Genomic DNA, 14,912 nt, shown 5'->3' with positions numbered 1-14,912 from the left:
ATGGAGTCAGGGGAGTCAGTGGAGTCAGCTGCCCACAGTAGTGGGCTCTGCCACAGCAGAAGGGTGCATGCAGCCCATATAGGGGGCACCCTAGAGCATATAACTCTAGTCACCAAAGGGGAAGGGGAGAGTCCTGCTGGGCCCCACAGGACATCTCTTACATAAGGCCACTTCTCCAAGACCAGGAAGCGTAACCAACCTACCTGCTACATAGAAATAAACACAGAGAATTAGACAAAATGAGGAGACAGAAATATATAACAAACAAAGGAACAAGACAAACCCCCAAAGAATAACTAAGTGAGTGGAGATAAGCAATCTAACCAATAAAGACTTCAGGTAATGATCATAAAGATGCTCAGTGAACTCAAGAGAAGAATGAATGAACACTGTGAGAAGTTCAACAAAGAGTTAGAAAATATAAAGACTCAAACAGCTGAAGAATACAATAACTGAAATTTTAAAAATACACTAGAAGGAATCAACAGTAGATTAGATGACACAGAGGAATACATCAGTGAACTGGAAGACAAGAGTAGTGAAATTCACCCAAGCTGAACAGAAAAAAAAAGAACTTTAAAAAGTAAGGATAGTTTAAGAGACCTCTGAGACAACAACAGGCATACTAACATTCACATTATAGGGGTCCCAGAAGGAGAAGAGAGAGAGAAAGGGACAGAAGACTTGTTTGAAGTGATAACAGCTAAAAACTTCTCTAACCTGAGAAAGGAAACAGACATCCAAGTTTAGGAAGTACAGAAAGTCCCAAACAAGATGAACCCAAAGAGGTCACACCAAGACACACTGCAATTAAAACAGCAAAAATTAAAGATAAAAAGAGAATCTTAAAAGCAGTAAGGGAAAAGCAACCAGTACACACAAAGGAACTCACATAAGACTTTCAGCTGACATTTCAGCAGAATCTTTGCAGGCCAGAAGGGAGTATCATGATGTACTTAAAGTGATGAAAGGCAAAAAACTTACAACCAAGAATATTCTACCCAGAAAGGCTATCATTCAGATATGAAGGAGACAAGCAAAAGCTAAAAGAGTTCAGTGTCACTAAGCCAGCTTTACAAGGAATGTTAAAGGGACTTCTCTAAGCAGAAAAGACCACAACTAGAAATATGAAAACTAAAAAAGGAAAAATCTCATTGGTAAAGGCAAACATACAGTAAAGGTCAACCACATAAAAAGCTAGTAGGAAGGTTAAAAGACAAAAGTGGGGGCTTCCCTGGTGACGCAGTGGTTAAGAGTCCGTCTGCCAATGCAGGGGACACGGGTTCGAGCCCTGGTCCAGGAAGATCCCACATGCCGCGGAGCGGCTAAGCCCATGAGCCACAACTGCTGAGTCTGCGCGTCTGGAGCCTGTGCTCCGCAATGGGAGAGGCCGCGACAGTGAGAGGCCCGCGCACCGCGATGAAGAGTGGCCCCCACTCTCCGCAACTGGAGAAAGCCCCCACACAGAAACGAAGACCCACCACAGCCTAAATAAAATAAATTAAAAAAAAAAAAAAAGACAAAAGCGATAAAATCATCTATATCTTTAATAAAAAGTTAGGGAATACACAAAACAAAAAGATATAAAATATGACATCAAAAACATTAACTGTGAGGGTGGGGTGGGGAGCAAAAACGCAGGGTTGTTATAATGTGTTCAAACTTAAGAGATCATCAACTTAAAATAATCTCATAAAATTGACTCATTATATAGTTATATATGAACCTCATGGGAACCAAAAACCTATGATAGATACATACACAAAGAAGAGAAAAGAATCCAAACATAACACTAAAGACAGTCATCAAATCACAAGAAAAGAGAGCAAAAGGAGAAAAAAGGAACAAAAAAGAATCATAAAAACAACCAGAAAACAATTAACAAAATGGCAATAAGTACACACCTATCAATAATTACTTTCAATGAATGGACTAAATGTTCCAACCAAAAGACATAGAGTGGCTAAGTGGATTAAAAAAAAAACAAAAAACAAGACCCATCTATATGCTGCCTATAAGAGAATCACTTCAGATCTAAAGACATAGACTAAAAGTGAGTGGACGGAAAAAGGTATTCATGCAAATAGAAATAAAAAGAAAGCTGGGGAAGCAATACTTACATCAGACAAAACAGACTTTAAAATAAAGACTGTGGGGCTTCCCTGGTGGCACAGTAGTTAAGAATCTGCCTGCCAATGTAAGGGACACAGGTTCGAGCCCTGGCCCGGGAAGATCCCACATGCCGCGGAGCAACTAAGCCCGTGCGCCACAACTACTGAGCCTGCGCTCTAGAGCCCGCGAGCCACAACTACTGAAGCCTGCGTGCCTAGAGCCCATGCTCCGCAACAAGAGAAGCCACAACAATGAGAAGCCCACACACCACAACGAAGAGTAGCCCCCACTCACCGCAACTAGAGAAAGCCCGCGCGCAGCAACGAAGACCCAACACAGCCAAAAATAAATTAATTAATTAATTTAAAAAAATAAAACAAAGACTGTAACAAGAGACAAAGAAAGAGATTACATAATGATAAAGGGACCAATCCAACAAGAAGATAAAACAATTGTAAATATATATGCACCCAACATTGGAACACTTAAATACATAATGCAAATATTAACAAACATAATGGGAAAGATTGACAGTAACACAATAATATTAGGGGACTTTAATGTCCCACTTACATCAATGGTCAGATCATCCAGACAGGAAATCAATTAGGAAACATTGGCCTTAAATGATACATGAGACCAGATGACCCTAATAGATATATATAGAACATTACATCCAAAAGCAGTAGAATACACATTCTTTTCAAGTACACATAGAACATTCTCCAGGACAGATAACATGCTGGGCCACAAAACAAGTCTCAATAAATTTAAGAAGACTAAAATCATATGATGCATCTTTTCCAACCACAGTGCTATAAGACTAGAAATCAACATAGGTAGTATGCTTTTTTTACATCCATCTTAGTAATACTTTTTTGGATCTGCCTCCTCAGGTAAGGGAAACAAAAGCAAAAATAAACAAATGGGACTGGATCAAACTAAAAAGCTTCTGCACAGGGAAGGAAACTATCAACGAAATGAAACAGCAACCTGCCGAATGGGAGAGCTATTTGCAAATGATATATCTGATAAGGGGTTAATATCCAAAATATACAAAGAACTCATACAACTCAATAGTAAAAACAACAACAACAACAACAAAACCTGATTAGAAAATAGGAAGGGGACCTGAAAACACATTGTCCAAAGAAGCCACAGAGATGGCCAACAGGCACATGAAAAGATGCTCAGCATCACTAATCATCAGGGAAATGCAAATCAAAACCACAATGAGATGTTACCTCACACTTGTCAGAATGGCTATCATCAAAAAAGACAACAAATAACAAGTGTTGGAGAGGACAGAGAAAAGGGAACCCTCATGCATTGTTGGTGGGAACATAAATTGTTGCAGCCACTATGGAAAACACTATGGCAGTTCCTCAAAAAATTAATAGAAACTGCCATATGATCCAGCAATTTCACTGCCATATGATCCAGCAATTTCACTTCTGTGTACCTGAAGAAAACAAAAACACTAATTGGAAAAAAAACATATGCACACCAATATTCATTGCAGCATTATTTACAATAGCCAAGATATGGACGCAACCTATGTGTCTATTGATAGATGAATGAATAAAGATGACGTGGTATTTATATACAATGGAATATTACTCATCCATAAAAAATGAAATCTTGCCTTTTACGACAACATGGATAGATATAGAAGGTATTGTGCTAAGTAAAATCAGTGAGACAGAGAAAGACCAATACCATACGATTTCACTTATATGTGGAATCTAAAAAACAAAACAAACAAACATTCAAAACAGAAATAGACTCATAGATATAGAGAATAAACTGGTGGTTACCAGAGGGGAGATGGATAGAGGGGGTGAGTGAAATAGGTGAGGGAGATTAAGAGGTACAAACTTCCAGTTATAAAATAAATAAGTCATGGAGATGTAATGTATAGCATAGGGAATATAGTCAATAATATTGTAATAACTTTCTGTGGTGACAGGTGGTAACTAGACTTATTGTGACCATTTTGTAATGTAAAAAAATACTGAATCACTATGTTTACACCTGAAACTAATGTATCGATAATATTGTAAGTCAATTTAAAAAGGGAAAAAACAAATAACAACAATAATAAAGTGTACAATTCAATTTTTTTTAATTACAGTAAAAAAGACGGCAATAAAACAAATTCCTAGATCTAGTTCTTTAAAAGTAGTTGTTAAGTCTTTTTCAAAATTCCTAAAAGATACCTGTTAAAAATAAACAAAAACAGCAACAAATGCAAAAATGTGAAATTTCATTAGATCCTGGTATTTAAAAAAACACATTCTTGTGACAACTGGAGGAATTTGAATAGGAGTAGAAGTTAAGTGATATTATGAGATTACTGTTAATTTTTATAAATATTATGTTATTGGGCTTATGCCAAAGCATTCAGGAGTGAAGTGTGGGTATATAAAGAAAGTATAATTATGGCAAAATGTTAATAAATGAATACATAAATAAACCCCCATTCTGAATTCTATGGCCCAAAGAAGGTTCCCCCACTCCTCTACTGTAGATTACGATATTGAATACAATCTATGTGATTGGTAATTTGCTGTCTTATATAATTTCACATGCTTTAGCAAAATTATATTGGACAATATATATGTTATATACAAGAGATTAACTATGGCTGCACCAATCATCAAAAAGTTGCTTACCTATTCTTGGGTTGGGAATACATAGACTTTGAGTCAAATAGACCTAAGTGCTAGCAGGTTCTACCACTTATTTGTTGTGTGAACTTGGACAAGGTACTTAACCTACCTCAACTTTGTTCTCCTCCTTAACAGTCTCTACCTGATAAAACTGGTGTGACAATTAACTGAAAACAAAAATCTAAAACTCTAAGCACAGCACTTGGCACAGAGCATGTGCTTAATTCATGGCAACTATTATATACACCCCATTATAATACTGGATCTAGTTTTTTGAGAGGAAAACACAACACTATTTTGATTTGGATTACCTTTCATAAATAAAACCTCACAGGCTCTCTGAATCTTAATTAAGCAAAGCATATGAACAAGTCTCACATAATAATGTGAGATAATAATTTAAAATGGAGAAATGTTTGACCAATACTTTATCATCTAATGTCCAGATTTAACAATTTGTATTGTTAAAAATATTAAAATAAATCAATGAAAGAAACTTTATATGAAGTAGTATATGACTCGGGTCCTGCGTACAAGGATCTAAAATCTAGTTGGAGAGACAACTGGCAAGATAAAGGATCCATAAAAGGTCAACCACAGCAGAATAAGGCAGGCTCTGCTAATGAGAGCTAACTAATACAACAGTTCCTATTTTTGAGCTTGCTACTTGCCCGGCACTACCTAGGTCCTGTCCACATGTTACCCCACTGATGCAATCCAGTGCCGAATCCTGCCAGCCCTACCTTCAAAACACACCCTGCTATCTCCAATTCCTCACCCCAACCCCAGTCATTTCTTACCCACCCCCACCCAGTCATTGTTCCCGCAGCCTCCTAACTGGTCTCCCTGCTTCTCTTTTTTCATCAGCAAGGACTATCCTCCACCTAGCATCCAGAATAATTCATTTAAACACTCAACTCAACACAATTTCACTCCTGTTCATAACTCTCTGAGACTTCCTATTTCACTGGGAATAAAAAAAAGTTAGTCTTTAAAAGGGCCACAGGGACTTCCCTGGTGGTGCAGTGGTTAAGAATCCACCTGCCAATGCAGGGGACATGGGTTTGAGCCCTGGTCTGGGAAGATCCCACATGCCGCAAAGCAACTAAGCCAGTGCACCACAACTACTGAGCCTGCGGCACTCTAGAGCCCACGAGACACAACTACTGAGCCCACGTGCCTAGAGCCTGTGCTCCGAAACAAGAGAAGCCACTGCAATGAGAAGCCCGTGCACCACAACGAAGAGTAGCCCCCGCTCTCTGCAACTAGAGAAAGCCCACGCGCAGCAACGAAGAGCCAACGCAGCAAAAAATAAATAAATAAATTTATTTAAAAAAAAAAAAGGGCCCACAAAACTTTATTTCTAGGGTCCAGCCCTGACTACTTGTACAACTTCATTTCCTATTTACTCTCCAGCACAGTGGTCTCCTTGAAGTTCTTTAAATGGTTGAAGCCTATCTCAGGGTTTTTGCTGCTGTCCTGTCTGGAATACTCTCTCCCAGATGGTAACCTGGCCTGCTCCATCATTTCCTTTTAAGTCTACACTCAACTGTTTCCCTTTTAAAGAGACCCTCCCCTGACCACACTATATAAAATACTAGTCACCAGACAGTGACAATGAAATATCATACCTCCACCCCATGGAGCACTATGCAGCTGTAAAAAAATAAAATAAAAAAATGAGGATGATCTCTATGAACTGATATGGAATGATTTTCCAGACATATGGTTAATTGACAAAAACAAGGTACAAAAGAGTACACAGAGTATGTTAACTGTTGTTTAAAAAAGGGAGTTAGAAATAAACATATGTATCTGTTTATAACTGCAAAAAGAAACAGAAAGATAAAACTGAAACAAATTATATGTTATGGGGGGAGAGGAAGGGGGGGAATAGAGTTTCTGAGCATATTTTTTTATGGTCATCCCTCAATATCCACAGGGAATTGGTTCCAGGATCCCAGTGGATACCAAAATCTGAGGATGATCAAATCCTTCATATAAAATGGCATAGTATTTGCATATAACCTATGCACATCCTCTCATATACTTTAAGTCATCTCCAGATTACTTATAATACCTAATACAATGTAAATGCTATTTAAATAGTTGTCAGAATATGGCAAATTCAAGTTTTGCTTTCTGGGACTTTATGGAATTTTTTTTTTTCCTGAATATTTTTAATCTGCAGCTGGTTGAATCTGCAAATATGGAAGGCCAGCTGTATATGGTTTTGATTTGAACCATGTTAATAGTTTACATATTTAAAAATTAAATCAAGGTGGGGGAAACCCTAAAACTAAAGAGACAGAAACAAATTAATGCAACTATGTATCACTTTGATAACATAACCACACAGAAGAAAAATTCGAATAACTTGAAAATACAGTGTTCTATACATATTTAGTGGGATATATGAAAGAATAAAAAGAACTGCTAAGAAATCTTGAACTGTATTTAGTAAAGTTTGTGCTTGGGAGTAGTATTGGCATAGCAATTATGGAATTAGTTTGTGTTTAATGTAGATTAGGAAAATACACTAATGCTACTAAGAATAGGATTCTCACCATGGGGAAGGGAGGTACTAATATGGAATAGAGGAAAAGGAAGAACTGAGTTGTTGGATTAGCCTTTGCGGTAACAAGATAAATGCCTGACTTTGTGAAAACTATTTCCTAGCACTGAAAACTGACAGGGCCTAGAAGCTATGGCTCCAAGAGTCTTGAGCACACCTAGCACCCAGGTCTTAATTTCTAAATACCATCTCCCACTAAAAGGAAAAAGGAATCTAATGATTCCAAGGCTGAGTCAGGAAAAGTACAAAATGAGTCCAGAACACCCTTCTACACCAGAAAGTAAGGAAGTGCTCAAAACTGAGGGAAACATGGCAAAAGGACACTGAAACTTGGAAGGGTTCCCACTTGCCAAATACAGAATCACTGAGCATCAAAATGAAAAATGACAGGAATGACATCTTAAATAATACACGAGTCCTTACTAGTACTAAAAAAAAAAAAATTAAAAACGGAGGTGCAGAAGCTCTTTGTTACTGAAGAATGTCAATAAAGTATAAAGAAAAATAGGGATAAAAAATTGCTATCTACAAACATTTTAGTGGGAAGAATCACAACTGGGTTGTAAAACATTGGGTGAAAGATTGTTGGAAAACAGGATATTCACACAATCTCAAAGTGTTACTTAATGAATCACGTATTACAGACATACCCATTTTATTGTGCTTTGTAGATATTGTGTTTTTTACAAATTAAAGTTTTGTGATAACTCTGCACTGTCAGATGGTAGTTAGCATTTTTTAGCAATAAAGTATCTTTTAATTAAGGTATGTACATTTTTTTAGACATAATGCTATGGCACACTTAATAGACTACAGTATAGTATAAACATCACTTTTAAATATACTAGGAAATCAAAAAACTCGTATGACTTGCTTTATTGCGATATTTCCAGTGGTTTGGAACCGAGCATGCAAAATCTGTATTCACACGCTTGTATTTTCTCCTCTACAATGGAGAAATCTGGTGGACCTCACCTTAACCAAATCATCAACGTTAACGTCTCCAATAATAAGACAAATGGACTGCATCTGCAGCCTGACGAGATGCACACCTGTGAGAATTCCTGCCCAGGAATGTTTACACCAGAATCTAAGCATGTACTTCAACATCAAGGGACATTTTTATTAAAAAAAAACTAGTCCAGACCCCTTCAAAAAGGGCAATATCATAAAGTAGAAAAGAGAAAAAGAAAAAAAGAAGCTGGCAACAGTTTAGATTTTTAGATTTAAGGGGATTAAAGAGGAATGACTACCAAATCTGGTGTGTGATCCAAGATTGGCTTCTGGACCCTATCTGAAAACAGTATTGTATCATGCTGTATTTCCTGACTGTGATAATGGTGCCAGGGCTTAACTGCAGACATATTATTCTTAGAAGACGTATGTTGGAACTTCCCTGGTGGTCCAGTGGGTAAGACTACGCGCTCCCAATGCAGGGGGCCCAGGTTCAATCCCTGGTTGGGGAACTAGATCCTGCACGCGTTCCACCACTAAGACCTGGCACAGCCAAAATAAATAAACAAATATTAAAAAAAAAAGAAGAAGACCTATGTTGAAATATTCAGGGTTAAACTGTCATAAGAACTGCAATTCTCAAATGATTTAACAACAACAACAAAAAAGTTAACTGGGTGGGTGTGGGTGTACATAGAGAGATGTAAACCAAATGTGATAAAATGTTAATAAGCGGTGATTCAAGAAGAAAGGTGTGTAAGTGTTCACTTTACTATTTTTGCAACTATTCTAAAGATTTTAAATGTTCCAGAATTTTAAAAAATTAAAAGGAACTATTAACCACTGCCATTTCCCTTGCCTCTGCACTAGTAATCTCTATATTAGTAAATGTTCACCACCACCCAACAACTACATATTTACTGCCTTATTTCCTTACTGTCTCTCCCCCACTATAATGTAAGCTTCCCAGTGCTGACACATAGTTGATAGTCCATAAGTACGTGTTGAATGACTGATGCTCACAATCATTCTATTAAGCACATATTATTATTATCCTTTCTCTCATGTGAGTGGCGCTCTCTTTAAAGGCAAAGGTACGGAGGCACACAGAAGTAAGGTAACTTACAGAAGTTTTAACTGTGAGGGGCGGGGCCAGGTCAGAGGCCAGGCATCTCTCTGGGAGCAGATACTGTTCATCACTGTTAGGCAGCTTTCCCTAGTGAGGTGGGCTTGGCCCCCAAAGGACTCACTGCAGACCTACACAGTTTCCCTTAGCGCAAAGCCTATTCAGAGAAGGCGATATTCATGCTTGCGGAACGAAATGACCTCTGAATAAATAAATGAATTAGGTGGGAGAAACCAGCTAGTTCAGAGAACCTTCCTAGAGGAGGTGTGGCTTGATGGGTAAACTGGGTTTTCAGTTGAAGAGAGAGCATAGAGCAGGCAGTAGTGACCAAAGGCGCATTCTGGGACCAGGGAGAGACCCGTGCCTCTGGAGGAGTTACCTCATCCCTTCAACCTCTGTATATGCCTCTCCCTCCTGCCCACAGCCACCAGCATATGAAACCCTCACAGCTCTTTGGGGTCTGTGATGGTACCTGCCCTGGTCCCCCACCTCCAATTCCTCTCAACTACAATCATTTCTCTTTACTGCTGCCAGATTATTCTTCCTAAGTGGATGGGTCTGATCTTGTCAGGCCCAGAAAGAGGTCTCCTTTGCCTGCAGAAGAGAATCTCAACTCCCAAAGGGGACATTCAGGGCTCCCACAGGGGGCCTCAAGCTCCCGTGGGCACTGCAACTCTCCAGGGACACTGATGACTCCCTACTGCCCAAGGTCACCCTCTACACCCTGCTCCCCTGTCTTTCTTTCCTGGTCTCCTGCTCTTGAAATCTTTTCCCACATCATGGCATGTTCACATACCACCTGTCCTCGGAGGCCAGGTTCAAATACCCTCCCTTCCATGAAGTTTTTGCTTCACAAAAGATATTTGATTTCACAAAAGATATTGCTGTCTTCCCTCTGCACGCCCACAGCACTTTACTTTTACCTCTCTTACGACATTTACTTCTGCGCCTTACACTGTAGGTACTTTTGAGCGTTTCTCAACCCCCCATTCCGCAGGCTGTAAGCCATAGATGCATGCACCCCAAAGGCACTCAATAAACGCTGAACGCAGAGTGGAGAGGGGAGGTTCGTCAGGGGTGGGGGCTAAGGGGCTGGTGGCAGGAAATTCCAAGGAAAGAAGTACTAGTTAAGGGGGTTGTTACTATGCTTCAGGGGTTTGGTTATGACTTAACTAGGGGCCTGTGTGGGGGGAGGTTGATAAGGGTGAGGAGGTAAAAAATGGAGACAAAGATAACTATTTCATGGTGCTGCCGTGACGATTTAGCTGACGAAGCGTGAAAGGGATGAACACAGTCCTAGACACTCACATGTTAGTCCTTTCATGTCCGGAAGGGAGGGGAAAGGGGACCAGCCGTCACTCCTTAGGAATTGTGAATCGAGGCCCTCGCCTTCCTGCCGCAGGGCAGCTCTGAACTGCCGCCCTCCACGTGGGCGCGGGCGCGGGCGCGGGCGGACTTGGCTTTGGCCGCAGCGCGTCCACCCCAGCGCGGAGGCCGGCGCGCGCGCAGACAGCGCGGTCCTTGGCCAGGGAGGCCCGCCCAAGTCAAGCTCCCGGGCTGCGGAAGCAGTGAAAAAAGTTCCCCTCAAGTTCTGCGCTACGGCACCTCGGGCTGGAAGTAGTAACTTAGTCACTTGAGTCGCACTGAAAAGGCACCCCTTCCGGAGGAACACGAGCGGGAATCGGGGATCATGGAGGTTAAGAAGGATCCCCAGAGGGAGGAAAGAGCGCAGGGGAGGTGAACGAGACGGAGTCCTGTCCCTCTTTTTCCCAAACAGGCTTCAGAGCCTGCGGTCCACGTTTCCTGCTGACCACCCTAGGGAGACCTGTGGGTGACACGACCAGATCCCGCGCGCGGGCTGCGTGCCCCACGCCATCCCCACCACCCCACCTTGCAGCCGCCTCGGGCCGCGCCCGTCCACCCGGCCCCGGAGCCCTGGGGCCACTGACACCCCGCGCTGCCGGTCCCCGCGGGCTCCCGGGGGAGGCCTCCACTCACCCAACCGGAGCAACAGGCAAACCACTCCGAGGGCCCCCACGGCCCACCCCGGGGCGCTCCCCGCGGCCATAGCGGACGGGCCAGCTTCCGCGACAGTGACCCAGCCGGGAGTCGCCTCGGCCTGCCGGAGGGAGAGAGAGCCCGCCCCGCGGTGCGCCCCGCCCAGCGCGTCCAGCCAGGCCCCGGATGACGTCTTGGCGCGCGTCTTCTCCCCCCTGCCGAGAACGCGGGCTGGGCCCCGGGTCCTTCCTGTCCTTCTGCAGCACCCCGCCCTGCTCGGTGGAGCTCTCCCCCAAAAGTGGCTTGCGTTTTCACAACCAGGTTTATCCTCGTTCCTCCCGCACCTCCCGCACTTTTCCTTGGCATTTGGGACGTGATGGAGGCGCCCCCATAGCCGGGGGTATCGGACCGTCGCTCCCCGAAAACTGCGCCCCACTCGGCTGGAGGTGACAGCAGAGCTCTGTGCCGGGACGGGGAGGTTCTGAAGCGCTTTATATTCCTTCAGCGCTTTCCAGCAGCCGCAGTCGCGCAGCCTCGCTTTTCCTGCCAGTCACTTCGCTACTACGACCCTGGACAAGACAGCTTCCTCAAATATTAAGACAAAAGGAAACGGGCAACATTCTAGACGACTGCTAGACTGTGTGGGGTGCCCTGGTGCGGCCCCAATCCCCCCCCACACACACAAGTGCCTGCTTCTCATTCAAGCGCAGCCACCTTTTCGTTAAGACGGACCTCACCCCAACACTCCCTCGCTGGGAGCTGGGATTTCCAGCTTTGGGTTTCTCCCTTCTCCGTTTCCTCTTTCTTTCACTCTTCCTCCATCTCTACTGTGGACTGGCCCTCAGGCTGGGGAGTCAGGGCTGTTGACTCCCTCGCCGTTTGGCCTCCCCAAACCTCTCTCCCTCGTGCTGCAGCGGGTGCTTGGAACTCCCCATCTTATTGGCCAGTCCTCTCCCCTCAAATCCATCTGATTCCAGACTCAGTTACCACTGTATTCCCAGAACCAGCTACTGGCATCAGCCCCCCGGTCAGCCCCCTTTCTTTCAGACAGTGGCACCAGAATGATCCCTGCTCAGCCATTGCAGTTCAGGGAACTCTTCGTTACCATGTGAGCAGGAAACTCCTCCCATGAGCTGGACTCCTGAACGGGACTCCCTGATGTCCTAACAAACACCAACATGTTTGCCAGTTGTGAAGCGGTGGAAGTGTGCTTTATTGTTGCTGTCATTACCATCATCCTCAGGTGGGGACCCCCAAACCACTCAAGACACTTGAACTGCCCTGTAAGAATTCATAAATTATTTCTTACATTAGCCATGAAATTGTAAAAGGTGTCTATATCCGTGAAATTTCTGGGACTGATGTTGTGTACCATGAGCTTAGACATTCCCTATCATCTGAAGATATTGGGAACATAAGGCAGGTACAGTGTGTAGCACAAAATGTGAGAAGATCAAGTTTCTCCTCTGCTCTGGGCTGGTAAGAACTCGGGCTAACTTGGAAAGGTAAGATGGGATCAGACCTTTAAACACTGGGGAGCCCCTAAGTTTTTGAGCTGGGAAGTGATAGAACAGCAAACATCTGTTGAGTACTTACTATGAGCCAAGCCCTGTGTTAAGTGCATTACCTGCATTAATTTAATCTTATTGCTTTCCTTGTTTTTACAGATTAGGAAACGGAGGCTCTGAGAAGGTAAATGACTTGCCCATGGACACAGAGTAAGGTGCAGAACTGGGAGTCCAACCAAGGGTAAGTCCAAAGTACCACTCTTACCCTTTCATACAGGATGGGCAGCCATGCTGCTGTTTGGACTGGCCAGCAAAAGCTGTCAACCCCCTCAAGAGCAGGGCTGAGGAAAGGACTGCCCAGTCACCTGGGGCTGGGAAGTATTCCCCAGGTCATGGTCTCCAGGTATCAGGTAAGGAATGGTTCAGTAGGTCTTCCTTGATTGGCTGCTTCTCTGGCCAACGAACCGTTGCCAGCTCTTTCATCAAGAGAAATGCTGTGCTTCCAGCAAACATTTTTAGAAGCCCTTATATGCCTGGTCTAGCAGACTTCATTAGTCAAAAGTGGCTCAGAAAGGCTGGACCTGCAATGCATTAGGCAGATGGCCCAAAAGGCCCTATCCATATACTGAGGACTGGCCACCAAAAGGAGGGCTGGATGTATTTTACATCCTGTGACTAGTGTTGAGAGGTCCAGTTTTGTTTTTTTTTTTAATTAATTAATTAATTTATTTTTGGCTGTGTTGGGTCTTTGTTTCTGTGCGAGGGCTTTTCTCCAGTTTCGGCGAGCAGGGGCCACTCTTCATCGCGGTGCGCGGGCCTCTCACTATCGCGGCCTCTCTTGTTGTGGAGCACAGGCTCCAGACGCGCAGGCTCAGTAGTTGTGGCTCACGGGCTTAGTTGCTCCGCGGCATGTGGGATCTTCCCAGACCAGGGCTCGAACCCGTGTCCCCTGCATTGGCAGGCAGATTCTTAACCACTGCGCCACCAGGGAAGCCTGAGAGGTCCAGTTTTATCTGCTCGTCACTGTAAAGAATCACGGACTAGAAGGGAAAAAAGGAGGGCTCGTTCAGTCTGCTTATGTGGCGTGGATGGGCTGCCGCTCTTCCCAGCATGTCACTCTAGTTCTCTGGCTCTAGTTCTTGCCAAGCTTGGAACTACACCCAAGAAGCTTGGGAATCCTAGAAAGACAGAGCAAAACACTGATTCTAATCCTGCATACGTGAAAATTGTCCTTGCCCCATGTGGAAGTGTATATTCACTTCATTTATATAAACCCTTGGCGGATTTGCACCAAGGGTGTGTGTGTGTGGGGGGGTAATCTTTATTCCATAATACTCTGTTTCCATTTTTAAAATGCTCCCTGGCAAAAAGAGAGCATTTGGAAAAAATTAGGCAAAAATAATACATAAGACTTAACATGGAACCATTCTGGGTACCCAAGAGATAAACAGTCACATTTCAACTCCCGACCAAGCCAGCAGCTGCAAGAAGTTGATAAGGATGCAGCAAATGGGGCTGGGGAGCAGAGGAAAGCACATATTAAAGCCTTTGAAAGGCTTGAGTTTTAAAAAGAAGAAGAAGAAAAGAAGCACCTTCTTCTGCTTTTTACCTCCATCTAGTTCCTTTTGCACATTCTGTGAATTTTAAAGAATTACAGATGGGTTCTGACTAATCACGTGTCGCTGCTATAGCTTTAATCATTCTATCATTCTTCTCAATTTGCAGATGTGGTGAACTCCCCCCAAAACCTCCCAGCATTTGAGTTGTGCAGGGAACAGAGATGGGTGTGCTCTGTGGGCTCACTGCACAGGAATGCACAGCTCCTGCGCTTTCCTCCATCCTGGAAAAGGCTTGCTGAGCATTTCACTGTCAGGACAATACTACAGAGTTTGAGGAAGATGGTGTGGTCTTGCTGCCAAGACCAGGGAGAACGCTGTCCCAGGTTCCTGCTCTCCTCCTCTATTAGT

The 14,912-nt window shown here is 43.2% G+C and overlaps 1 protein-coding gene across 1 annotated transcript in view; it reads right to left on the bottom strand.

Moving 5' to 3' along the window:
- The window catches only part of CD58 (CD58 molecule), a 44,333-nt gene extending 31,961 nt beyond the window's left edge, over positions 1-12,372 (bottom strand). Inside the window, exons 1-3 of the mRNA XM_061183859.1 lie at positions 12,332-12,372; positions 11,782-11,877; positions 11,438-11,652 (exon numbers count right to left, since the gene is read on the bottom strand). Coding sequence (XP_061039842.1) covers positions 11,438-11,652; positions 11,782-11,877; positions 12,332-12,372 — 352 coding nt within the window. The remainder of the gene's footprint in view (positions 1-11,437; positions 11,653-11,781; positions 11,878-12,331) is intronic.
- Positions 12,373-14,912: the final 2,540 nt, after the last annotated feature.

This window comes from Eubalaena glacialis, chromosome 3 (assembly GCF_028564815.1).
Source record: "Eubalaena glacialis isolate mEubGla1 chromosome 3, mEubGla1.1.hap2.+ XY, whole genome shotgun sequence".
Lineage (NCBI taxonomy): Eukaryota > Metazoa > Chordata > Mammalia > Artiodactyla > Balaenidae > Eubalaena > Eubalaena glacialis.
Note: the sequence above shows the minus strand (reverse complement) of the source record. Positions and strands in the feature narration are given on the sequence as shown.